This window comes from Balaenoptera borealis (assembly GCF_965194805.1).
Source record: "Balaenoptera borealis genome assembly, chromosome: 11".
NCBI classification, from domain to species: domain Eukaryota; kingdom Metazoa; phylum Chordata; class Mammalia; order Artiodactyla; family Balaenopteridae; genus Balaenoptera; species Balaenoptera borealis.
Genome location: NC_138868.1, coordinates 54,753,414 through 54,779,653, shown reverse-complemented (window position 1 = coordinate 54,779,653; position 26,240 = coordinate 54,753,414). Strand labels below are relative to the sequence as shown.

General features: G+C 40.6%; 1 protein-coding gene and 1 long non-coding RNA gene across 8 annotated transcripts in view; one reads left to right on the top strand and one right to left on the bottom strand.

Moving 5' to 3' along the window:
* Window positions 1-629: 629 nt before the first annotated feature.
* UVRAG (UV radiation resistance associated) overlaps window positions 630-26,240 on the bottom strand; it is a 316,243-nt gene continuing 290,632 nt past the window's right edge. For all 6 annotated transcript variants that reach the window (XM_082342238.1, XM_082342240.1, XM_082342239.1 and 3 more), the window contains one exon: window positions 630-2,540. In XM_082342238.1, the coding sequence (XP_082198364.1) occupies window positions 1,838-2,540 (703 nt within the window). In that variant the 3' untranslated portion in view covers window positions 630-1,837. The remainder of the gene's footprint in view (window positions 2,541-26,240) is intronic.
* The window catches only part of LOC309605916, an 89,433-nt gene continuing 76,450 nt past the window's right edge, over window positions 13,258-26,240 (top strand). For both annotated transcript variants that reach the window (XR_014231569.1, XR_014231570.1), the window contains exon 1: window positions 13,258-25,444. This is a non-coding gene — a long non-coding RNA (uncharacterized lncRNA). The remainder of the gene's footprint in view (window positions 25,445-26,240) is intronic.

Genomic DNA, 26,240 nt, shown 5'->3' with positions numbered 1-26,240 from the left:
CTTCCATTGTTCAATACTAATATAGTCCTTCAAAACCTTTTTTTTTGGGCTTGTGGGGGTAGATGTTACTTCACCGGAGGACCCCACAGCCCAGTCTGATGTACATCCAAGATCATGTCTAGCTCCACCCTTACTGACTCCAAAATGAATGACAGTACTCTGCAAAGAAGCCGTGACTCTACAGATGGCTTCTGCTCCAGGTTTGGAGTAGTTCCACCTGTTTAGAGGAATAAGATGGATTTCTTCAGATCAAGTTAAAGCTTTTAATTGCTTGCAGGTTGGGTCTGTCTGTCATACAATGATTTTGTGAGTTCTTTACAAGAAAAATAACAACATGAACTATTCCATTTAACAGTGTAGCTATATTTATAATTGAGCCCAGGAATGCTTGGACAAAATATGAAAATGATTATGAAACCTATGAGTTAAGTTGTTATGGAGGACAAATGAGCTACTGCAGAGTATGCCTGTGACAGTCCGTTGCTATACACAATATGTAAACTCAAATGAAGTCAACGGCATTAGCTTAGACATAGCCACAGGTTTTGTTCAGGCTAGTGCTGTCACGATGTAACATATGGAGATGTAGGTTCAAGTGGAATTTCAAAGCTGGGGAAAAAAAAATCAGGTTGAGTGAAGTAAACTCAATTTTTATTCTTCTATACAATACACGGATATAAGCATAAAATTTCCTTAAAGAGCTTGCAACCCTGAGGCGATGTCCTTGGGTATATAAAGTATATAGCAATAATAGCAAATGATATCTGAGCTCCAGGAATGAAAATGTACTTCAAAAACATAATTTAATATTTATGCAATTGCACACATACCGATAGTATTCTATGCCTCATCTAGTCTCTTAATCTAACTACCTCAACTGCCTTGCAGTTTGCACACTGGACAGCCTGACTCTCTACACATATTTCATCATATACAATGCCTTCTTTTCCAACTGAAATTTAATAAATTAACATGGGGTTTACATATAGGGATTTCTATATGGTGAGTGTGTTGCCAGAAAGCACACCCAGCTTTTGACAACAGCCTCTGCCCACATAACTTTGGCCCCCAGAGGGAACTGGATGCCATCTGACTACAGTAACCTCGGGGGTCCTTGAGGATCCCCTGGGATCCACCCGAGGTGAGGTCTTTCCTATAATCTGAGGGCTGCATCAAGGGTATGGCTGACTGGAAGGTCATGGCAACTTCATGAAAGAACCAGCAAATGTGATGTCCTCAGTTGTCAGGATGCACAAGGTATCTACTGTGCAGATGGGGCGACAGCTAGGTTGACTGTGGAGTCTGGGAGCGGGAGCAGGAGCAGGGGCAGGGGCAGGTGGGCCTGGGTATAAGGAGACCATTGTGCTTCTTATTCATCAACTTAATGGATGGCCAAAGATCCTCCAGTAGATGGTGGAGACCTTTTACTGAATATTCAATTTTCCCAAAGTTTCATAAACTATGGTGAGGGCAAATGCTTATAAGAAACTAAAGACGAATTCATTATATTATTTATATATTATCATCTTCCCTCTGAGGATAACACAGAAGTGTAAATAAAAAAGCAGACAAATGCCTATAAGGTGACTAGAGCTAGACTTCTGCCTTAAAATAACTGTCAGGCCTGAAAAGCAAATCTTGCAAGCAAAATCTAACTTTGGCCCACTGATACACAATGATCCTGAGTCCCTCCTCGATTCACAAAGTCTATTTTTGTGAGGAATATCCTCCATTAATATTCATTTTGTGTCATAATTATTACAAAGGGTAACCAGTGCAGCTTTATCCTCATTTCAAGCAGTGACTCTATCCTGGTCCTACCGTCTGTCCGCTCGCTTCACTTATCAGAACTCCTGCGTGGCCGGCGGAAGCTGGATACATTTTCGTTCAGTGCATAGATCCTTCGGGAGAACTCTTCAAATTCTCCCAGAACTTGTTCGTCACACTCCACTGCCACGGCACTGTCCACGGGGATGCAGTTAAATGCTTCCAGCTGATCGCCTGAGGTGAAGCCTGTGGCTTCCATCCCGATGATCTCTTCTGCTTGCTCCACGGTACAGCAGAGCTCGGCTTCGGAGACCGGGTGGAATCCCCCGGGAAGCTGGGCGCTGGAGGAGCCGGCCTGCTCGCTGGGCAGGAGGGTGCCGTTGACTGTGGCTGGAGGCCCCGGGAGGGCTTGTCCCTGTTCCTGGCTAGTGTTCACACTCACATGGCCTCCATGGAAGCTGTCACCCAGATCTACCCCTTTTTTCTTGTTTTCTTTGGAGAAGTCCAAGGAGGTGTCCAAGGAGGAAGACAGAGATGTTGTCTTTCTCTGAGATTCTCCCGTGGAGGGGACGGTGGTCACAGGCTGGGCTAATGCTGAGCTGTAACTGGGGGGAGGGGTTTTGTACTGGAGTCTCTCATTCTCTGAGCTGGCCCGTTTCCGGTGTCCTTTGTCTGGTGAAGGCATCCCCCCAGAGAAGCCTACATCTACACCCCCAAACATGGAGCTTTGTCTCTTTGGAACAGGGATTGCACTGGAGGTGTGATGTCTGTCGCTAGAAGACAAACAAAAATGAGAAGTTACTTTCAACTTCAGAACTCAGCTTAAACCTTCTGCATCCAGAGATAGGAAATAACATATTAAGGTTTGAGATAATACAAATTGATAATACTCAACCTTAGTATTAATTTTAGTGTCCAAATACAAAATGCAACATAAAGTATTCTGAGTTCAGCATTGGGAGCTTCCTTTAAGAAGGATACAAGATATACTGAAATATATGCAGAGGGTAGGGCGGTGGGTAGAGACAATGTCATATGGGGAGGAGTCGAGGCAACTGGAGGGATTGGATCTGGCAAGAAAAATATATGAGGATGTGATCAACTTCATATGTCTGCAGGGCTACCAATATCTTATTCTTGTTTTTAATATTCAAGTCTTATTTTACCTTCATAAAGCAGGTATCCCCATTTGACAGAGAACTTCAATGACTTGCCCGTGATAACCTCAACGAGACAGGGGTGAGGCTGGACTGAAACCCATGACTCATAACTCAATGATCAATAACTTTCCCAATATGCAAATGCTAATTGCCTTGCATTAGCTAAGTGGCAGAGAGAGAACCAAGGAGATGTGTGTGTGTGTGTGTGTGTGTGTGTTTAACGAAAAATTAACTTGGGAAATGACCTCTCCTTTATAACGCTAGTCACACACATTTTACAATACTTGGTCTTCAGTACCTTCCTTCAAACTTGAGTTACTTCTCAGGAAGATACTTTTGGGCCAGCAATAATAATCACTGTTTGGCTACCCAAAGCATTATAGTTTCTGAAGTGATTTCATATACATCATTTCACTTGGTCCTCACAAAAACCCCATCAAGAAAGCAGGGTATACATTATTAATCTTAAGTCTGAAATAATAAATAATAATTAGTTAATGGAAATAGAGTATCCAGACTCTGGAAATGATAGTCATTTTATAAACTATGCTAGCGAAGCCACCCCTGGAGTACTAATCACAGTTCTAGACATCATACTTGGCTGAAGCTAGTCAGCTTCAATACAACTATATGAACAAACTGGGTCCAGAGACAGAGGGAGGTGAAAACACAAGATCCATCTGACTTGTGTTCTTTAGATGAGGAAACACACACAGAGAAGTGGCTCGCAAAAAAGGCAAGTACCAGGCAGGAGCAGAGGTTAGACTTAAAACTATACCCATCCAACAAATAGCTGCTACATGTGCCAGGCCTTGCGGAGGGGAAACAGATGTAAGACGTGCTGGCCCTGCCCCTGAGGAGCTTCCAGTCTTGCAGTAGAAAGACATCCACAATTATTGAAATAATACATTTTCAAATTACAGTCATGATAAGTGCCCTGAGAAAGAAGAAAGGATCTCGGGTTCCTTCTCCCTGTGTCCACAGCCACAAACCCTTAAGCCAGCTCCTGCTCCCTCTCCTCTCAGATCTCTCCTGATGCTCGATTATCCCTGTGGTCTAAGCAAAGGTTCTTCAAGCTTCTTGAGGAACGGCAACCAAAAGGCTTCTTCTAATCCACGTGCCCATCAGACTCCTCGCTTGGCTATGAGTGTTGGTGCCAAGAGCGATTTCCTAATTAGGGGTGCTCACTGGGGCACACATGGAACCAGGCAAGGAAACTAGTAAATTACTGTTTTTAGTTCTCAAGAAAAACTAAACAGAGCAAAACTTGTTGGTCTTAATCTAGGTTTTCAGTTAATATGTTGTCAAAACTCACAGTAATGGGGTTAGCTGAACATTTTGGCCAACCTCCTTGTTTTCACTGCTACTTGCTGACAAGTGTCCCTCTCTACATGATTCTGCAGGGGCCCTAGGTAATCCAACCAAAACAGCATCAGCACCACCCACAGACAGTCTATTCTGGGCAGACAGGCCACGCTTTCAGTTGCCACCACAGCCCATGAGGGGTGGGAAGCACCAGGTAAACCCGCCCGGAACACTGAAGGTGATATTGCTGGCACGTGACCACAGGCCAGGTGCTTAACCACTTATGGCTACGAAGGGTGAATGACTTGACACCCTCCCTGCTGCCACCCACCCTCCTACCCCAGGGGACCCTGCTCTGCTTCCCTCTGCTGGGCTCCAGGTGGGCTGATAGAAGGGCATGAGAAACAAACAGGTCAGGGCACAACAAGCAGTGCTTACGACACAAGAAAGGGGTTTTTGTAGTCCTCTTTGATTCTGAGATTCCCTGAAAGCTCTCCTCCACTTTGCACAACAGAAAAGTAATAAAGTATGACATCCCTCCCCTGCAGCTACAATAGGCAGGGAACTACCATTTTCTTGAGCATCAATAATGTTGTTGAACTCTCACATCCGCCCTGTGAAAAAGGTAGGCAGGTAGGAGGGTTATGGATTCAAAGGCTTTTGCGAGATGGAGACTTTGGCATTTGCTGACATCCTGATCCTGGGATCTTACCCAGTATTCCTGGGTTTTTATGAGAACCCGGGTAATGACAGTATCAAATACAATTTAGAAAACCTAAGTAACAGTAAAACATTCCCTCTTAAGAACAGTAAGAAGATGAGGTATTACGGAGACAAATAAGGAAGTCTACATATCTAATGTTTACCCTACAGGCACACACTATCTTTTTTTCCCATTTGCAGCTATGTGCCATGAAACCTTTCAAAAATTTTTATTAGTCTTTCTTATCATCTTAAAAAGAGTAAGTTGAACAAAAAAGGTATTTTCCCTTTTTTTTATTTAAAAAATTTTTTTAACTTTTTATTTTATATTGAAGTATAGTTGGTTAACAATGTTGTGATAGTTTCAGGTGTACAGCAAAGTGATTCAGTTATACATATACATGTATCCATTTTCCAGTTAAAAAACGTATTTTCTTGATAACTTTGGGCCATCAGTATTAACATGTCTCGCTAACTATGACATAGTAGAGAGACTATGGGCCTTTCAGGGGTGTGTTTCTGAATCTGGGATCTGAGTCTGAGTTCTTAAGTCTGCACTCAGGCTTTTCTGTGTCCTCTCTCACTGTCAGGCTGTCACGTGTGGCCGAGTCAGTGCTATTGCCTGCGAGCGCTTCTCCTTTTTTGACATTTGCTTCTAATTTGCTGTGTTCTTGTAAAGTAGATGTCTTGAGAATTGTGTGCAAAGCAAGAGTAAACAGGATTTGAGTGATGGACCAGCAGATATCCTGGGCATGATATGCTTTATTATATGAGTTTTGTAACATTAGTTTTGGCTGCTCAGAATTAATTTTTTATTACTTCCAGAATCTTAGCAATGTTCCAAATTTTTAAGATAGCTGAGGTCTAAACAGCTCAAGTGTTGAATGACTGCATTAAAATATATACAAACACACATGCATTTTTAATTATTATAATAATTTATACTCCTCTGAAAACTAAAAAATATAAACCATATTAAAAAATAAAAATCACTCAAAAGCCTATTACTCATCAAATAACCACTATTTGGATATTTTCCTTTCAGACTTTGATTTTATATATGTGTGTTTAATTTAAAAAAGACACAAAACCAAACAAACAAAAAACAAAATGAAAGCTGTGTTTGCAGTATATATATACAATTCTGTATCCTGTTGTTGGAAGTTATTCAAACCTCTTGGTAAACAATTCTAAATGGCTACTCCATTGAATGGAATATCATAATTTACTTAATCATTTTCTTATTTTTGTGGATTTAGGATATTTCTAAAGTTTTACTATTAAAAAACAAACTGTTGTATCTCTGTATAAAAACACAATGCATAGATTTTTAAAAAAATTTACTTATTTTTATTTATTTATGGCTGTGTTGGGTCTTCGTTTCTGTGCGAGGGCTTTCTCTAGTTGTGGCAAGCAGGGGCCACTCTTCATCGCGGCCTCTCTTGTTGCAGAGCACAGGCTCCAGACGCGCAGGCTCAGTAATTGAGGCTCACGGGCCCAGTTGCTCCGCGGCATGTGGGATCTTCCCAGACCAGGGCTCGAACCCGTATCCTCTGCATTGGCAGGCAGATTCTCAACCACTGCGCCACCATGGAAGCCCAATGCATAGATTTTTAATAAAATAATTCTGACTTTCATATTTAATAGAAGGTTTCTAGTAGGAATCTTCATTACACGTTTTGGTATTAGTTAAATTCTTACAAGAAAAATAGGAACATTATACCTCTACTATTGCCTAAAAAGAGAAAGGTAGCAATTAAAAAGGCAAATGATAGATTAATAAAGAATGCCCAGAAGGTTTCAAGATTCTTTTTGTCTGATTACAGCCTGGCTTCATAATTATTTTATCTAGATGGAAGAAGAGGTTGAAACGCCTAGATTTACTAATTATTAAGACCAATTTTTAAAGGCGATTGACAATTTACTTATCAAATGAAATTAGTACAGTATTTAAATAGTGATGAATAACTTACAGGGAATTTCTACTCTTAGAGACAACCAGAGTAAACCTGAGTGTTCTGGGGAGGAGTGGATGCAGCAGGAAATGTAGTAGCATTTCTTTATCCCCCACTTCAGCCAAGGGTCCCTATGTTCTAAGGCACTAGATTTGGGGGCACAGAGCCTGAGGTTTAGCAACTGGACTGAGTCCCCCAGTTCACTGCACACATTCTCCTCATCAGCTGTTTGCCTTGAATGGATGCCTCTCCTAGCTTGGCTTAGGTCCAAACTGGAAACATGACATCTGGGGTTTAATGCTGCAATTAAAAGGCATTTATTAAAAAACAACCCAAAGATATTGTAATTACAAATTTACTAGGCCACGGTTTAGTGAAACAGGGCATAGGTTGTTGAATAACTGAACCACATCGGGGACTGTTAAATTACTTAATAATAAGCCTTTCTGCTACAAGTAAAAAAGGATATCCTAGGATCCCAAACAATAGCATGGTGAGGGAGAAGGCAAGTGGCTTGGAGTTTAGAGGTCAAGGAGGACAGTCTGGTTTAAATTTGGCTTCTTTGGATCAAGTCTTCCTTGATCTCTCTAAATTAAGGTCATTAATTTCTTTTTCATCCTGTCCTTATTTACTGCAGTCAGTTACCTTTTGTTATCCCTTCAGCTATATCTAGAGATATCTGGAGATAGTGGTGGTGATGAGAAAGGATGCTCAAACTTCTGGATCGGCAACTGTGATCCTATTTGGAGTTATAACTTAAGGTCGAACTCACCACTTACTAGTTATATGACTGTAGGCAGTCACTTATCTTCTCTGTGCTCTAGTTTTCTTCTTTGTAAAATAGATTATTGGACTGTGGTAAGGATTAAATAAAACAACACACTTCAAATCCTTGGCAGAATGCCTGGCATATATACCGATGGCAGTAGTAGCTGTAATTGTGGTTGCTGTCATTATTATTTGCTTCCATGGGCTCTGGATTCCAAAAGTATTAGCCTCATTTTACAGAAGAGGTAACTGAGGCTCAAAGACATTAACGTCTTAGATGGAAACACAGGGTAACAGGTAGCAGAGGAACGACCAGAATCTAGATCTCATTCCTTCTGCTGTTTCCTCCTATACAGAATAATGTTTATAGCAGGAACAAACTCAGAACTCCTCCCACCCACCCTCATCTCCACTCCTGCCCATCAGGGAGCTGCCTGCAAGAAGATAAGGAGTCAAGGCAAGTGTAAAAGAGTTTGGGGGAGAAAGTACTAAATCAAAAGGTTTATTCTGCCCAATGTGAAACTTCATTCCAGGTTTTTCCTTTTTTCCTGAGGACACGGGGTGGGAAAGGCTTTGAATCAAGTGGAAATGCTCAACTGCCTCTATTTACACGATCTACCAAATGTTGAGGGACTAGAAGAGCTTCCCAGAATCCTTTGAGGTACATTCCAATTGTCCCCAAATCTCTGATGTGTCATTTTTCTGTATGAATTTAGCTTCAGGGAGAGGGAATTTTTATAAGAGGGAGACTTTCTCTGCTTCCCCAACCTAAAAGAGAAGGACCCTGTTCAGCACTTCTATAACCATTACACGAATACCTCGCCATGAAGCCAGCCCGACCCGGGAGACAGCAGAACCAGTTCATTCCACTCCACTGTCCTTGCCCCACCACTCTCTCCCCATCTTCCTTTTCTGTTGGTTTTATTGCCCGAAGCTATAGCCTCTTTTTACAGAAAAGGGACTGGGAGAGAGGAAACAAAGTAAGAAAGCACTGGTCCAAAATGTGTTCCCATTTCCACATCTCCCATATATAATATTCCAGACCTTCACATATAACTCCGCCATTATAAAATATGGGAGACTGGTGGAGCACTTCACTACCCCGAACCTATGTTTCCTCTCCTGTGAAATGGGTATATCCATCTAACAGTTGTTGTAGTCAGGATTAAACAAAATATACAAGTAAAATTCTTAGTACAATGAGTAGGTATTCCATAAATTATTAACAATAAAACAATAGCAACTAACATTTATGAAGTACTAGGGAATAAGTAATCTATTAACAGCTTTATACATGGTCTCATTTCATCCTCACATCTCTATGAAGTATACATCCTCATTTTACAGATGAAGAAACTGAGGCACAGAGGTTAGGTAACCTGCCTAAGATCACAAAGCAACTAACTGTGCTTTAACAGAGGGAGTCTGACTAAATAAATGTTAATTTCCTTCTCTCTCCCAATCCATAGGACTGGCCACCAAAACACGCTCTACTTCTATTTGAGGGAGGAGTGAGAATCAGAACGATACTTTTTAGGTCAAGTGGCTTGATACCTTTTCCTTCTCTTCTCTTCTTGCCTACTTTAAGTTTGTGTGGCATTTTTACTTCCTAAGACTTGTTATGCTGTTATAAGAATGCTAATGCATTCTAAGTATCAATTATTAACAGAAATGCATTCTGCCATGGAATGATATGAATGTGAAGACTTAGGGAAAAATGAAATAAAGAAAAAAATGTAAAGATTTCCCATCTCAAGAGAGTTCTTCAAGCTGGAGTGAAGTTTTAGCTCTTTGAAAACTTTTTTTTCCCTCTGTTCTCTTTCAGATTCACTTGGGCTTGTTTTATCTGTCTACAACCAGGTCTCACACTGTAAAGTATTAGGAAGGAGTACAATTCACAGTCTCAAGTATGTGTCTTTCCCTCCTACAGAACGCTTCCTCTGAGGAGCATTACTAGATCACAGCTGGTCAAGATGCTAAATCTTGATTGTCTGGATCCTCGCCAAAATCTACAGCCACAACTCAGTGGAATAAGAATACTTAAAAAGAAGGGAAAAAAACCCCAACAACCCACACTTTTAAATAACATTTGATCTTCTTCTTTCTCCCCCTTGTAGCAAACTATGACCTCATGGCAGTGAGACAGCTACATGGAGGTGTTTAAGTTGGTTTACAGCCATTAGAAATGTTTGAAGCTCTAGGTACTACTCTGCGCCAATAGCGTGTCAACTCTGCTAAAAAGCAATAATAGTTTCTCACCTTCTTAAAGGTTACTGCTTAAATAATGCAGAGCAACGACAGGGCTGCACAGAGTGCCAAAAGCAGGTTGCCAAGGCGCAGCTGAGGTAGAATTATGACTTTTGGCAGCTGAGAAATTATGATATAAAGTTAGTTTAAAAAAAAAAAAAAAGACAACCCATAAATTAGGCTACTAACCTCTTTCAAAATCCAGCAAAGGCTGGGATTTACCTTTCTCCTTTTTCTATCTCAGATCAAGTAGAAGCACAGAGCCTCCTTTTGGAAAAGCCAAATTGAACAGCTAGATCTTATCTCCCAGGAGGTAGCTGGGGGTTAATAGTTTTAAGCATGCAGAATCTTGGCCACAGGCAAGCAATCTAAAGGCCTCTCACCATTACAGATAAGTGAAAGTGCTTAATCTGTGCTCTGGATGTTAACAAAAACAAGAAACAAAATAAAAATAGAAACAATCTTGGCCCAAAGCACAGGCTAAAATCTGTGCCAATGGTCACTTTTCCCCTGGGCTCCGCTTAGAAGTTTTCCTGCCAAAGTCTGACTAAATAAAAACAGAGAGTTTAAAAAGGAATAACTGAACAAGGGAGCCTTTAGATTTTATTTAAACTGAGTTCTGATGGAGAGACGAATTTGTGAAAGAGAAAATTCCACAGGCAAAGGATAAAACAAGCAAGCTGAAGAAATCCATTTCCCCAAACTCTGTGATGTGAGGGCCTCCGTGGTCCTGGGCAACAGGGCCCACCATGGAAAAGAAAGGTCCCAGCACACGCTATGAGCAGAGGCTGAAGGGGTACCCACAGCATGGAGCCCACCTGGAAGCCAGCTTGGTTCTCTCAAGGCTGAGCTCCCTGGGATTAGGGAAGAGAGAGTGATCCTCCAGGGAGACAGAAGGTCCCAGGAGCTGGCAGGGCAACCACTTCACCCATCAGCTTTCACTTTAAGAAATCATCACACAAATTTAACGTACTGAAATCACAGCCAGGCAAGGCAACAAACATTATGAGGGCTGTAACATGGTCTGTAGAAACAGAAAGAGATGCCAGCAAAGATACCTGATGACCCCTCGGAGTGTCTAGATAGCACCTGAAACATGGGAGTGATAAAGTGTTTATGCTGAAACTAGAAAAAAAAAAAAAAAATCTACCTTTGCCAGGGAAACCAGAGGAATAGCAATGTCACAGCCCAGCCCCAGAAAGAACTTGATGGGGAAATTTAAACCTTGGTCAGAATTTAAAAAGTAGACTTGCAGAGAGAGCTAAAGGAAGCTTTAGACTCCAGAGGCCAATGGCAGAATCTGTGAAATTAAGTTTTTGAAAGACACTGCTAGAGCTGAACCACCATCACATTTCTAATAAGCTCTGACATGAACCGAACCATGGGGCCTTAGTTGTTTATTTTAAAAGAAAAAAGGATAGCTCTGCCACCATTTTCAGAGATGCTGGAGGCCTTTGGAAGAAATGCTTAAATGACAGTTAGCCGTCATTTAATCACAGCTTAGAGACTGTGGGACTCCAGGGACAATATCCCGGGAACCTTATTTTTTGTAGCCCTCTGTACTACTGCAAGAGGTGCAGTATAAACTGTATGTATATTAACAGAACATATTACCAAATTATTTACTCCCTCATTCAAATATATAGTGAGTGTCTATGCACAAGGCACTGTGCACTAGACTCTGGGGATACAATAGTGATTGGAAAAAGCCATGGTTCCTGCTTCTGTGGCGCTTATAGTGGGAGAGGATGGACATTTGTCACAAAATTATAGATATAAATGTAAAACGACAACCTCTGACACATGCTATGCAACTAACCCAGCAAAGGCCAAGATTCGAAGGGCTAGTAGACTTCTCCACCAGGTAAAGAGTGGGTGGGTGGGTGAGAGCATCCAGGCAAAAGGAATAGCGTATGTCAAGACCCTATGTCAAGAGACAGAAAGTTTGAGGACCCAAAAGGTCATCAAGTGAAGAGTAGCACGGCAGAAGATAAAGCTGAAGAGGAAAACAAGGGAAAACAAGGTCTAGACTGTGCAGAAGCCCAGAGGCCACGTTTAGAACTTTTCTCTTTATTTAAATCATTAAAGTGTTTTAGGCTAGGGGTGTGTGTGTGTGTGTGTGTGTGTGTGTGTGTGTGTGCATGTGCGTGTGTCTGGGGGGTAAGGAGAGAAAGAAAGAGACTGATTGATTGATTGATTTGTATTTTGACAGGTACACTCTCACTGAAGCTGGAGAACAGAGTGGAGTGGGTCTGGAGCAGATGCTGGGGGACCACAGGCTGTGCAGTAGTACAGGTGAGAGATGATGGAGGCTTGGGCCAGAGTGCAAATGTATAGATACAGACAAACAGACATATTAGGGGAAATCAGCAGAGGTTGTGAAGGTGGGATATGGGGGTAAGAGGGAAAAGGAGGAACCAGCTGGCTTCCTGGCCAGCGTAAAAGAATGGATGGAGATTCCATTTGCTGAAAACAGAGCACTGGAAGGCCATGAGGCTTGTGATGGCTGGGGTGGAAGACAGGAAGCACGGGCACACAGAATGTGCTGTGAAAAGGTCCAGGAGGCGATCTGAATAGAGGTCTGATATCAGAAAAGAGATCTGGGCTGAAGATTTACACTGTGCTTCCTTTCAATGTGGGTGATAATTAAAATGATAGTTGTAGATAAGATCACTGGGCAAGGGTGGTGAAGAATAAAATCAGAGAAAAGAGGGCTGAGGACTGAGCCTGAGGAGCTCCAGTTTTTTATGATGAGGTAGAAGAAGAGGAGCCTGCAAATTAGATAAGGAGCAGTCAGAGGAATGAAGAAAACTAGGGGAGGGTTATAATAATAGGATTCCTTTTCTGGAACCACAAGATGCTAAATGATCCCTGTATAAAACATTTTATTCTTAACATAGTTATAAGAGAGGCTGTACAGGGTGATAGTTAAAGTAGAGGCCCTAAAGCTGTTCTGTCTGGGATCAAATCTTAGCTCCTCCACTTGATGGCTGTGTTACATGTAAGTTATTTAAACCTCTCTGTGCTTCAGTTTCCTCATTTGTAAGATAAGAGAGGATAATGGGCCCTAATTCACTTGACTGTTGTGAGGATTAAATGACTTAACTAAATAATACATTCAAAATGCTTTGGAAGAGTGCCTGGTTTGCAGTAATGGTCATTTGATATTAGCTATAATGACATACTTATTATCATCTATATACAGCTGTCCACTACCAGAAGGATTATTGAACAAGCATCATATAAAATGACCTTTAACAACTCCAAAGTTGAAACAGAGCTTAAACTCAAAGATCATACTGAAGCAGCCAGTGGTAATTTCTAATTCTGCAAAGCCCTGACAGTTTTTTTTTTTTTTTTGGCTGTGTTGGGTCTTTGTTGCCGCGCGCAGGCTTTCTCTAGTTGCAGGAAGCCTCGGCTACTCTTCGTTGTGGTGTGCGGGCTTCTCATTGTGGTGGCTTCTCTTGTTGCGGAGCACGGGCTCTAGGCACGTGGGCTTCAGAGGTTGTGGCGCGTGGGCTCAGTAGTTGTGGCTTGCAGGCTGTAGAGCGCAGGCTCAGTAGTTGTGGCGCACGGGCTTAGCTGCTCCGCAGCGGCATGTGAGATCTTACTGCACCAGGGCTCGAACTCGTGTCCCCCGCATTGGCAGGTGGATTCTTAACCACTGCGCCACCATGGAAGCCCCGCCCTGACAGTTTTTCATGGGCCAAGACCATATCTCTACAGCCTTCTTGAAACTTAGTATAGTGTTTTAGATCTAGAAAGATGCTTATCTGCTGATACTTAGCACATGCTAAAGAATTCCTCCTGAAAAACAGGCTTCTTAGAACATGATATCTCCCGTCCATTCACTTAAGCATGATCATCTTCCAAAGCTCAATTCAAGTCCCACCTCCTTTGTTAAAGCCTTCTTCAACCATATGCCAATTTAAAGTGAGCTCTCTGAACTCTGAACTCCTTGATCAATACTTGTAATTATATTATCCAACTGATGCTTAATATGATCACTTGTATTTCAACAAGTATTTCAGTAGATATTACTGAAATCCACATTCACTGCCTTGGCAGTCTGCTAGGCACTGGGAATAAAGAGGCTTATGAGATAAGGTTTCTGTCATTAAAGAGTTTCCACTCTAGTAGAGAAGACAGAGAGTTAGCCAATAACCAGAACACCATGGTGCTCTGTACACAATATACATTTTGTATAATGGAGGAGGGAGCCAGCAGTCACCTAGAGGACTCAGCAGAGGCAGCTCCCTTTGACTGGCACTTTGAAGGATAAGGGGGAGTCAACCAGGCTGTGTGTGTATATGTAGGGGCAGAGGGGAGTAAGAAATGAAGGGAAGGATATTTAAGTCAGAATAAAATACAATATGTGTGCAGTCCAACTGTGGAGCTAAGTCTTGTAAACAATGTATGGGAGGGACCTGGTCTTCTATTTCTTGAAATCCACTGCTCCACTTCCCAATCTAATGTAGTACAGAGTATACAGTAGATGCTAAGTGGATATATTTGTTTTATGAATAAGTGGATTTGATTAGTTGCACCCAAAAGGAATAATTTATATATATTTTTTTCTTTTGGCAATGTGTTGAGAAACAGTTGATATAAAAGTAAAAAAGGGGCTTCCCTGGTGGCGCAGTGGTTGAGAGTCTGCCTGCCAATGCAGGGGGCACGGGTTCGAGCCCTGGTCTGGGAGGATCCCACATGCCGCGGAGCAGCTAGGCCCGTGAGCCACAACTACTGAGCCTGCGCGTCTGGAGCCTGTGCTCCGCAACAAGAGAGGTCACGATAGTGAGAGGCCCGCACACCGCGATGAAGAGTGGCCCCTGCTTGCCACAACTAGAGAAAGCCTTCGCACAGAAACAAAGACCCAACGCAGCCATAAATAAATAAATTAATTAATTAAAAAAAAAAGTAAAAAAGAAGTAAAAAAAGAATACTACAGGGTTACTCATAACATGAAGAACAAAACTTTCTAAAGATACAGTTATAGTAAGTCTAAATGATGAAATACTATGCAGCCACTAAAATGATGCTAAAATTTTTGTAACGCCATTCGTAAAAGGCTTAAGATATGATAGACAAAAAAGCAGCATATACAACTGCAAGGACTGTGCTTCAACACTATAGCTACTAGTCACATGGTACTGAGTACCTGCAAGGTGGCCAGTTGGATTTGAGATGTGCTATAAATGTAAAATATATACTGGATTTAGACAGTTTAGTATAAAAAATGGAATGTAAAATATTTTGTTAATAGTTAAAATACTGATTACATGTTAATATTTTATTGGAATTAAATAAAAACTATGATTAAAATTAATTTGCCTATTCTTTTTTACCTTTTTTCAATGTGGCTACCAGAAAATGTAAGTTTCTATATATGTGGATCAGACTATATTTCAGGGCTGGTATAGATGACATGATCTCAAATGCATAAGAAACACATAGAAAACTGACTAACTTAACAGTGGTTTCGCTCCCTGGATTATAGGGCTATTGTTTTCTCCTCGTCTGTATATTTTTACATTTTCCAAATTTTATTCATTGATAATCAAAAGGAATGACAAGAGAGAGACAAGGCACAAATAAAAACGGAAAAAGATCTCAGTTTGGTTCAAAGACTTGGTTGCTGGAGGTTGAGAAAAGCAGCCCGGGGATGCCCAAATGAGTTTCTCACTGATGGAGGGTTAGCACACAAAGGATGTTGGCCAGCTGTTCTCCATCCTGACTGGAGACAGAAAAAAGCGGAAATGGGTGTTAACCGCAGAAGGGGGCCTGTAAGTTAAATATAGGGAAGAATTTCCTGAAGCGAGGGTGTTTAAACTCTGGAATGAGTTATGGAAGAAGCCTCATCCCCCAAGGTCATTTAAAATACTATAGATGCCCATATGCCTTGTGTGTTCCTGTCTGGAGGCAATGAGATGACTTGTCAAGGTTCCGTCTAAAATAGCTGTCTTAGAGTAAATAACTCCAATAAAACTTTCTTTTTCATTTATTTTTGACCAGGCTTCACTTTTCCTATTGAGGATGCCAGCCTGCAAGGAGTACTTTGAAAGGCAAGCGCATATGATACAGCTACCTTAAGTAGTGCTCTTGAGACTTCAAACACAATGTCATTTGATCTAAATTTAAAAACCAATGTCAGCTAGACAACAGGGTTTTTAAGTCCCTCGGGGGTCACCTGCTAGAGACTAGTTCTGAATTCAGTATGAGCAAATGATGGAGGGAAGGAGAGAAGACAGACCTGCTTTTAAAAAGTAAGGCTTTAAAAAAATGTTAATGCTGGATAGGGTCTCATTTTCACAGGTGGATGGTTTGGCTTAAGAGCTGAACTATTATATGGCTACCTTCTGGTTTTATACAAAGACTGGCTCACTTGCTCTAGATTTTCATTATTTTTAATTGACTGAAAAAGCCCATTTTCTTAAAGTGTGTCAAAATTCTTAGCTTCTTTCTTTCTTATTCATTCGTTCATTCAAAAAAGCTTGAGTGAGCTTTATTCTATTTATAAAAAGGAATAGAGAACTAGATCAGAAATAGGTCAGCAGAAATACTATCTAGAGATTTTACCACTGAAATGATATGACCTTACATAAAGCCACTAGTTGCTTCTCCCAAAGTCACATCATTAAACACTGGAGGGAATCAGAAGTATTCCAGCAAGCTGCAGAACAGCCAAGGATACTTCTCCTCCGTGTTCTCACTAAGGTCACTGAAATTCATGTGGTCTCTATAAAAACGGCACACCTGGTCCTAAAACATCAAGTAAGTAAGTCAGTGCAAGGCTGAGCGCCATCATTGTAACAGACTGTCCACTGAAGCCGGGGCTCAGGCTCTAAGTCCCACAGGACAGCGAGACTGAATAATGCATGAGAATATTTTTGCAAGTCTTGTTCTTCAAAATATTTGTCTTATCTACTCATTCAGATTATAAACTAAACAACTGTCAACTAAGCAAAGGCAGGGCAAATCTTACACTTCTGAATTTTCTTTTGTCTCTTGAATAGTGCTATATGCAGAGGAGACCCTTAATGAATTGTTAAATGCATGAATAATACTTAATAATATTTTGTATAGTCCTTTTTAGTTTCTAAACCACTTGGACAGACATTATCTCATTTGTTCTGTACAGTTATGCTTGGGAAATACGGCTGGTGCTATTAACTCCATTAAAAAAAACTGATACTCAAAAACAGTTTATGAAAATTAAATGAAAGAGCTGAAGTTGGAGCCTACGTTTTCTGACTCCCAAATTCAGTGCTCTTTCCACTGTTATTGTGAAGCTTTACAGTCAGTAAAAATTGAACTTAGAATAAAAGATTCCATGTATAAAGCAGGAAAGATGGTTTTGAAATCCTGCTTTTATCATGTCTTATTCTGAGAAAACAAAAACAAAAACATGAAATTCAAGGAAGACAAACACTCTGGGCAAACATATGTTTTAAGCCAGCTCATGTGCTTCCCTTAGCTTTCTTGTTTCTTAACCAATGGAGTTGAAACATATAATCAATTTTGTTTCCTTTGGTCTTAAAGTTTTTAAATTCTTCACAAAGTTTTATGACTCTTGTGAGTTTCCTACCTCTCTGAAGTAAATGGGGTAAAATAAGCAACAAAGAATGTCTTCACCAGACCTGCCTGTCCTGATTTTGCAGTGTATTTTTCTAGTACTCTGGATTTGACTTTGATGGGCTTTCCTGGAGAAGGTAATAGGTGTTAGAAATTCAGTGGCAGAGAGACAGGAGGGCTGGGAAGGGCAGAGAAGGAAAAGAATGACCACTAACTAATAAGAGGCAGCCTGGTATGCTAAAAAGAACATGCAACTAGGAGTCAGATAACCTGGGTTTCTGGTCCCAGTTCCATCACTTATTATCATGTGATCTTGGCAAATCACTTCATATTTCTAAGTCTCAGTTTTCTGACCTGTAATTTAGTGATCATCATCCTTGCCCTGCCTCCTTCACAGGGTTGTTAGAAGCTTAAATAAAAACATGGAAAATTCTGCAAATAAGAAACTTTTATTTTACATAACTTCTAACTAGAGGTGAGAGTTACCTAAGAAGGTAGGTACCAAAAAAAGTAGGTAGGCAAATAGATTTGTAGGGTACTTATCTCTAAGGCTTCAGAAGGGTCATATAAAGGACTTGGGGAAAAGTGGAAGGGAGATGGTGAATATTTTGTACCACTAACGTACAAGGCAGCATGAGCCATTATTAAAAATGTGACCAAGAACCATGTTCTATACCTATCTGTAAGGAGAAGACTGTAGATTTTAAGTAAAAACAAAATACCTATAATAAAGAATGGATTTAATTTTTAAAACAGAGATAATAACTATGATTCACTTATCCATTACATATTTATAATACTTACCATTTATTGAGTACTACTATGTGCCAGGAAGTATGTTAAGTGTTTACGTATTTAATCTTTATATCAACTTTCTCAGGTAGGCACTATTATCTCCATTTTACAGATAAATTTAAGCTGCGGCGAGCTTAAACTTGCCTGAAGTCACAGAGACAGTGAGTGGGAGGGTTGGTATTCACACCCATAGTCTTTTTTTTTTTTTTTTTAAAGATTGATTGATTGATTGATTGCTATGTTGGGTCTTCATTTCTGTGCTAGGGCTTTCTGTAGTTGCGGCAAGCGGGGACCACTCTTCATCACGGTGCGCGGGCCTCTCACTATTGTGGCCTCTCTTGTTGCGGAGCACAGGCTCCAGACACGCAGTCTCAGTAGTTGTGGCTCACGGGCCTAGTTGCTCCGCAGCATGTGGGATCTTCCCAGACCAGGGCGCGAACCCGTGTCCCCTGCATTAGCAGGCAGATTCTCAACCACTGCACCACCAGGGAAGCCCACACCCATAGTCTTTACATGCTCTTTACAACTGGGCAATGGCTTCCTACTCTGGCCTACACCCCAATCTTCACACACCCTAATTCTCCTTGTGCTCCAGGTCCACTAAATGCCATCTCCTTAGTGAAGGCTTGTCCAATTCTCACCCACACCCCTCACACCAGGAAGTAAATGACATCCTCAGAATGTTCCAAATAACTTATCCACCTTTCTTCAGTACTCATACTTTCTGCTGTCTATTATATATTGTTTGTTCCCATTTCATTGCCTGCTCATTGCTGCTTAAAAGCCTAGTGGGTAAGACTTAGTGGAGAAGTGAACCTAAGCTACCGAGGGAGCACGTGTTATCTCTGCACCTACTGAGTGAGTGAATGAATGAGGTAGGACATGAACTGGATCTTGAAGTAAGAGCGACATTTGGAGAGGGCAGAGGCAAAAGCAGGTGATTCTAGGTGGTAGGAACTTGTCTGAGAAAAGAACTGAGGTCAGAAATGAGCGGGGCATGTCTCGAGGTCAGGTGAGCTGGGGTGAGAGACGGTGGAGGTGCTGTCCCGGGACCTGCATGTGGGGGCCCTGTCGCACAGCCCATTCACAGCAACACAGCACATAATCTCTTCCTCTCAGTTCTAAACTTATCGTCTCACTGGCAGCCATCAAGCAGCGCCTTGTGTGTACATTCTTCCCTGACCATAATTCAGCACCAGCATCAGCTGTGCATGCGCATGTCAAATGGAATCTTGGACCACTTTGTAGTTAGTAGTAAAAGAAAGAAAAAATGCGATGTTTAAGTGGCATGCTGGTGGCTTTTAACCAAAATATTCAAGAGTACAACCTCTGAGCTGAAATTCTGCTTTTCAAAATTGTGTTGCTTGGCAGTTACAACGAGGTTACTGATCCAAGGATGAGAAAAAGGAGACTTCTTTTGGAAAGGACTAGCATAAAGCGCTGAGAACTGTGCCCCAGGTAACTGCGTTCATGTGGAAGAGGGATAGTTTTAGGATTAATCAGGTAGATGCTTTGATATTAGATAAGAATTCTGTAATGTGAAAGAAAAAAAATCACTTCATTAAAGGAATTTTAATCACATTGTCTTTTCTTTGAAAAACAAAACAAAACAAGCTGTCACATAACTTTGAAGCTTGCCGTAAGGGGGAATTCACTGGCTGCACTGATCCTCACAGCCAGTTTGAAATCCTCGACACCAAAAGAACATACGGCAACCTGCTTCCACAAGGGACCAATCTGTGAATGGTAACAATCACACAGAAACTGGAAGTGTTTTCTTTTACAAAAGATGTAAGAGGCTCCCTTAGAAGCGTGAGTTTTTTTACCCTTTGCCCTAAGGAGCACGGGCTTGGGAGGTAATTCCTCAGTTCATGGCTGCTCTCAGAAATTCTGAGGTTTCCTCTGAGGCTAAAAGTGTTTGTTCCAGCTTTGTTTAGATTTGTAACCTCCAGCCTGGCTTCCGCAGCGGTCTTTACTTGGATCGTAATGTAGCATGCATTTTGTGGTACTTTGCATCTGTCTCAGTAGCCTACTTTTCATTACAGCACCATAAAGTGGTACCTACTACTCATTCAGTGTTAATGTGCTTGGGACAGTGGCTCAGAGGGGCACTACATAATGTGTGAGTGTGGGGCTTAATGGGTTACTACGTCAGTGCCAGGAGACCTAGACTCCAGTTTTATTGCCACAGGCTCATAGGTCAATCATGCTTGGAAAGTCATTTATATTTTTTCTTTTTTTAAAAAAGTTAATTTATATTATTTTTGGCTGAGCTGGGTGTTCGTTGTTGCATGTGGGCTTTCTCTAGTTGTGGCGAGCGGGGGCTACTCTTCGTTGCGGTGCTTGGGCTTCTCATTGCGGGGGCTTCTCTTGTTGCGGAGCACAGGCTCTAGGCCCGTGGGCTTCAGTAGTTGCGGCACGCGGGCTAAGCAGTTGTGGCTCGTGGGCTCTAGAGCGCAGGCTCAGTAGTTGTGGTGCACGGGCTTAGCTGCTCCGCGGCATGTGGGATCTTCCCAGACCAGGGCTCGAACCCATGTCCCCTGCATTGGCAGGTGGATTCTTAACCATTGCGCCACCAGGGAAGTCCCTGGAAAGTCATTTAATTTATCTGAACCTCAGAAATGAGAGTTGCTGGAAATGACGGTGTTTTAGGAGGGAAAGGACAGTCAGGTTGCAGTGAGGAAGCATTTCAGGTAAATTGTCTAAAGAGATCACAGAAGAAAGGGAAAGGGATCTGATCTCTAAAGTTCCAGTAATTTGTTGTGATTTTGTTTCTCACTTAAAATATTTACTTCTTTTTTTTTTCTTCTAATTTTGTATTTTCAGTTTTGTATTGTTTTCTTGAAAGGGTTCCTAAATTGTATAAGCTCTAAGTACCAGAAAACCCAGATTCTCTCTGTTTCTAAAATGAATTTGCACTCTAGCCAAGTGGTCTATTCTTTGCCAGTAAAGCTACTGTGCCTTTTCTAAAACTGTTCCCTCTATATGAAGGGATGGGTGTGGATGGTGGTGGGAGAGAAGCAAGAGGGAGAGCACATTCTAGACAGAAGGACAGCGAGTGTGACGAGTCAGGAAAGAGCTTTTTCATGCTAAGAGGAGGTCAGTATAGGACTACAAATGAGAGGAGGGGGAGAGGCAGGTGGTCGGGAGACCACAGAAAAGGGCTTGGATTTTACTCTAGCCGCTGAAGCTAGGGAGTGATTAAGATACGGCTAAAATTTTAAAAAGTCACTCTGGCTGCTGCAGAGAATGAACAGAGGTGGGACAAGAGGGAAATTAGGGAGACAGACTGGACTGCTGCAGTGTCTGGGTAAGAGCAGGTGGTGACTTGGACTGGGGTGGTGGCAGCAGAGATGGTGGGAAGTACACTTGGTGGGTAGAGATGACACGGTTTGCTGATGAACTAGACTGGCTCAGGTAGGAGTGAAGAAAAGAAGGAAATCAAGGACGTTTCTCTGGTTTGAGCAACTGGGTAGACAGGGTGTCATTTGCTGAGCTGAAGAAGCCTGGTGAAGGACAGTTTTAGATGTTGAGGCTGAGGTGCCTGTGATACTCCAAGGGGAGGTGTCAAGCAGGTCTCTGACTATAGAGTTTGCAGGAGAGGTTTATGCTGAAAACATAACTTGGAGGGTCATAGCATACAGATGGTTTTCAAAATGGGGGCAGTGGATGAGCTCACATGAGAAGAAAGAGAGAGAAAAGGAGAATACTATGGAGATCTACATATTTAATGATCAAGAAAAGGAGGACGAACGGAAAAACAGGCAGAAAAAGTACAGCTGAAAGGAGGAAAACCAGGGGAGGGTAGTATTGTGGAAGCCAAGAAAGGAGAATGTTTCAAGAAGGCAGGAACAGCCAGCAAGGCCAAATGCCACTAAATACAGACTAGTAGGATAAGGATGGAAAAGTGGCTGCTGGGTTTGGCAACACAGAGTTCTAGACACCTACCTAGATAAGAGGAATTTCAGTATACTGATAGAACTGAAATCAGACTGGAGTACGTTAAGGAGGAACTGGAAAAACGGAACATAAATAGACTCATAATCATCATGAAAATTAAGTCAGTAGCTAAAAATCTATACTTTCCCTCTCAACAAATGAAAAATACTAGGTTTTTCAGACCTTCAAGATATAGATAATTCCTATGTTACATAAACTGTTCCAGAGGACAGAAAAGAATAATAGAAAAGAAGGGAAAGAGCCTCAATTTATTTTATGAGGCTGTTACAACCTTGTTACCAAAATCAGACAAAGATTATTATATGAGAAAGAAAAATTATAGGCTAGCCTCATCTCATTTACAGAGGCAGATATCCTAAAAATATTAGCAAATCATGGAATCTAATTTAAAAAATGATATAAATGAACATATTTACAAAACATAGACTCAAAAACCAACTAATGGTTACCAAGGGAGAAACATGGTGGGGGAGAGATAAATTAGGAGGTTGGGATTAAGAAACACACACTACTATATATAAAATAGATAACCAACAAGGACCTACTGTATAGCACAGGGAACTCTACTCAATATTCTGTAATAACCTATACGGGAAAAGAATCTGAAAAAGAATGAATATATGTGTATGTATAACTGAATCACTATGCTGTACTCCTGAAACTAACACAGCATTGTAAATCAACTATACGCCAATAAAATTTTAAAAAAAAAGATATGATCTATATATCTATACCTGTATCTATAATGGAATACTACACAGCCATAAAAAGAATGAGATAATGCCATTTGAAGCAACATGGATGGACCCAGAGATTATCATACTAAGTAAGAAAGAGAAAGACAAATACCATATGACATCACTTATATGTAGAATCTGACATATGACACAAATGAACTTATCTATGAAACAAACAGACTCACAGACATAGAGAACAAACTTGTGGCTGCCAAGGGGGATAGCGGGTAAGGAAGGGATGGATTGGGAGTTTGGGATTAGCAGATGCAAACTATTATATATAGAATAGATAAACAACAAGGTCCTACTGTATAGCACAGGGAACTATACTCAACATCCTGTGTGATAAACCATAATGGAAAAGAATATGAAAAATAATGTATATATATGTATAACTGAATCACTTTGCTGTAAAGCAGAAACTAACACAACATTGTAAATCAACTATACTTCAATAAAATAAGTTTTTAAAAAAATAAAAAAGTAAATCAGCAAATCGAATCCAACAATATACAAAAAATAATTCATCACAACCAAGCAGATTATAGCCCAGGAGGCAAAGATGATTTAACATCAGAAAATGTTATTACTAGTTATTAACACAGTAAAGAAGAATATAGTGTTATCTCAATAAACATAATAAGCATTTTATAAAATCCAAAATATACACATTCATGATTTTAAAAAAAGCAACTCTTAGTGAACTGGGAATAGAAAGAAACTTCCTTTTGCTAATAAATAATATCTATCCAAACTTGCAATAAATATAATACTTAATGGTGAAAAGAAGCATTCTCTTTAAAGTCAGGAATAAGACAAGGATATCCACTATCGCTGCTCCTCTTCCATAATAAAACAAAGGACAAGAAAAAGTAATAAAAGTTGTAAAAATAGGAAGAAACGACACCATCATTCACTAAAAAAAATATGACTGTACCCACAGAAAAATCCGAGAGAATCTAAGATAAACCATTGTAATTAACGTTAGCAAGGCTGCTGGATACATTCTCAAAATACAAAAATCAGTAGTATTCCTGTATACTAGCCACAAAAAAGTTGGATGTTGTAATAAAAAAATTTATAACAGCAACCAAAATGGTAAGCTACCTAGGGCTAAGTATCTAATAAAAGATGTGTAAGATCTTTATGAAGAAAATTTTAAAACTTCACTGAGGTATGTTTAAAAAACGGAAAGAAAGCATATAAAGAGATACCATGTTCACAGTTAGAAAGACTCAATATCATAAAGCTGTCAAATCACTCAAATACAGTTCATAAGTCCAGAAAAGCCAAAAGAGTTTTGAAGAAGGATCATAAGTAGGAGCCTCACCCGACCAGACATCAAGTAAGTTGGGGAAATCTTCCCTTTCCCTTGCTATGAAGGAACATGATTTAAGAGTAACACTCCTGGCCTCTCTCCATCCTCCCACTCGCTCTTAGAGGAGGAGGGCCTTTTCTAATCAGTGAATTTAGAGGGAAAAATAAAACCTGGGTATTCTTGGCTTAGCCCCATCTGGGTTCTTGCAGGAGTCACCTGACAGCCCTCTACAGTATAGTTAAGGGCCTGCCTCTGCGGGGAAAGCCTGAGGTTCTCCAGTTCACATCGTGATTGCAAGAGTAAGTTTAATTTTGAGTGATGTCTTTGCAAGCCCTTTTATGATAGATCTAAAGCCACTTGGAAAATGCAGCTTTATCAGTAATAAAACTGACATTTTGATTCCTATTAGTCTGTCTCTTGTATCTCCTCTCTCAAGTGGTTCCAAATGTCAGGGGGAAGAGAGATGCTCAAACCTCAATAAGACTTATAGAAATTACACCTTATATTAATTAAAAATGTGGTACTAGCCTATAGATAGACAATAAAACGATGAAGCAGAATAGGGAGCCTGGAAACAAATCTGTGTGTAAGTGAACTTGATGTATGAAAGAGACGGCGTTATCAACAGTGGACAAAAGATAGAGTCTTCAATAAATGACACTGGGACAATTTGCTGTCTGTACTGAACAAGATTCATTTTAGTTGATTAATCAGGTGGTGCTGTGAGTTGCCTCTTTTTTTGATCATTTTAAGTTATTTACCATTTGTGTTATAAAACCTTTCATGAATTATATACGTTGTTTCCAACTAGATCACAAACCCCTTGAAGGTAGGGCTTGAGCCTTATACTTCTTGTTACCTCCAGAGTACCTGTCACGGAACTTTACACTGACAATGTTAAATACATGCCTGCTAGCTCACTTTTAAAATTATTATTATTATCATTACTACTATTGTTTTACATTAAAACTCAGTTCCTAGACCTCACTCCTCAGGGCATACAGGTCCATATCAACACGAATTTTTTATAATTATTTTGATATTCTAAGTAGAATTTTTTAAACAGTTGTGTATTTGCTTAACAGAAGTCCTATCTAAAGTCAGACATCCAGAATTTGCATTTGGAAGATCATGAGACAAAAACAGAAAACGTCAAAGGTAAATCATAGATGTCACTTTCTTGTTATCCTCAAGGCCTATCTTGATGGCACAGAAGAAACTGAAACTATTCTTGTACTTTCCTCCCCACAAATTATTTTTCCACCTACCATCTCACTTCATCCTCACCACAAACCAGTGAGATGAGCAGAGCAGGGATTATAGATGAGGAAATTACATTTCAGAGAGGTAGGAGTTTAAATTCACACAGCAAATCAGAAACTTGAAATGGCAAGGTTACATGGATAACTTACTTATTTGAGGTTTTTAAAATAGGTTGTTGAACAATTTGGCTTGAATAAAGGGATCTCAAAACTTAAAAAAAAAAAATTCACATAGAAAATCAGAAAAAGATCTGGGATCGGAAGCCATTGCTCTTTAGAAGAAACCATGCTGTTCCCAGTTGTCTAACTCTAAAGGCCTGATTTGAATTCACGTGATTTTGTAAGTCATTGCCCATCATCGAAGGATTCGAATTACTAAATGACTTGAGCCAACAGCTTTCCATTTATTTAAGTCAAACGAATCATCTAATGTTTTCTTTGCATCACTTTCCCTCTCCCCTTGTCTTTGGAAGAGGGTCATGTCCATCCTGACAAAGCACTTTTAGGCAGCAGCTTGCCCTTCTGGCACAATAGGCACTGACATCACATATGAGAAACGTTCCAGTATGTGTGTGTCTCTTGGTCTCAGACTAGGTCCTGACAGTCTGACCTATCTTGTGTGCTTTCTTCCCTTCACTCTCACAACCACTGATCCTGAAGCTTATTCTGTCCTTCGCTTGTTGTTTGGAAAA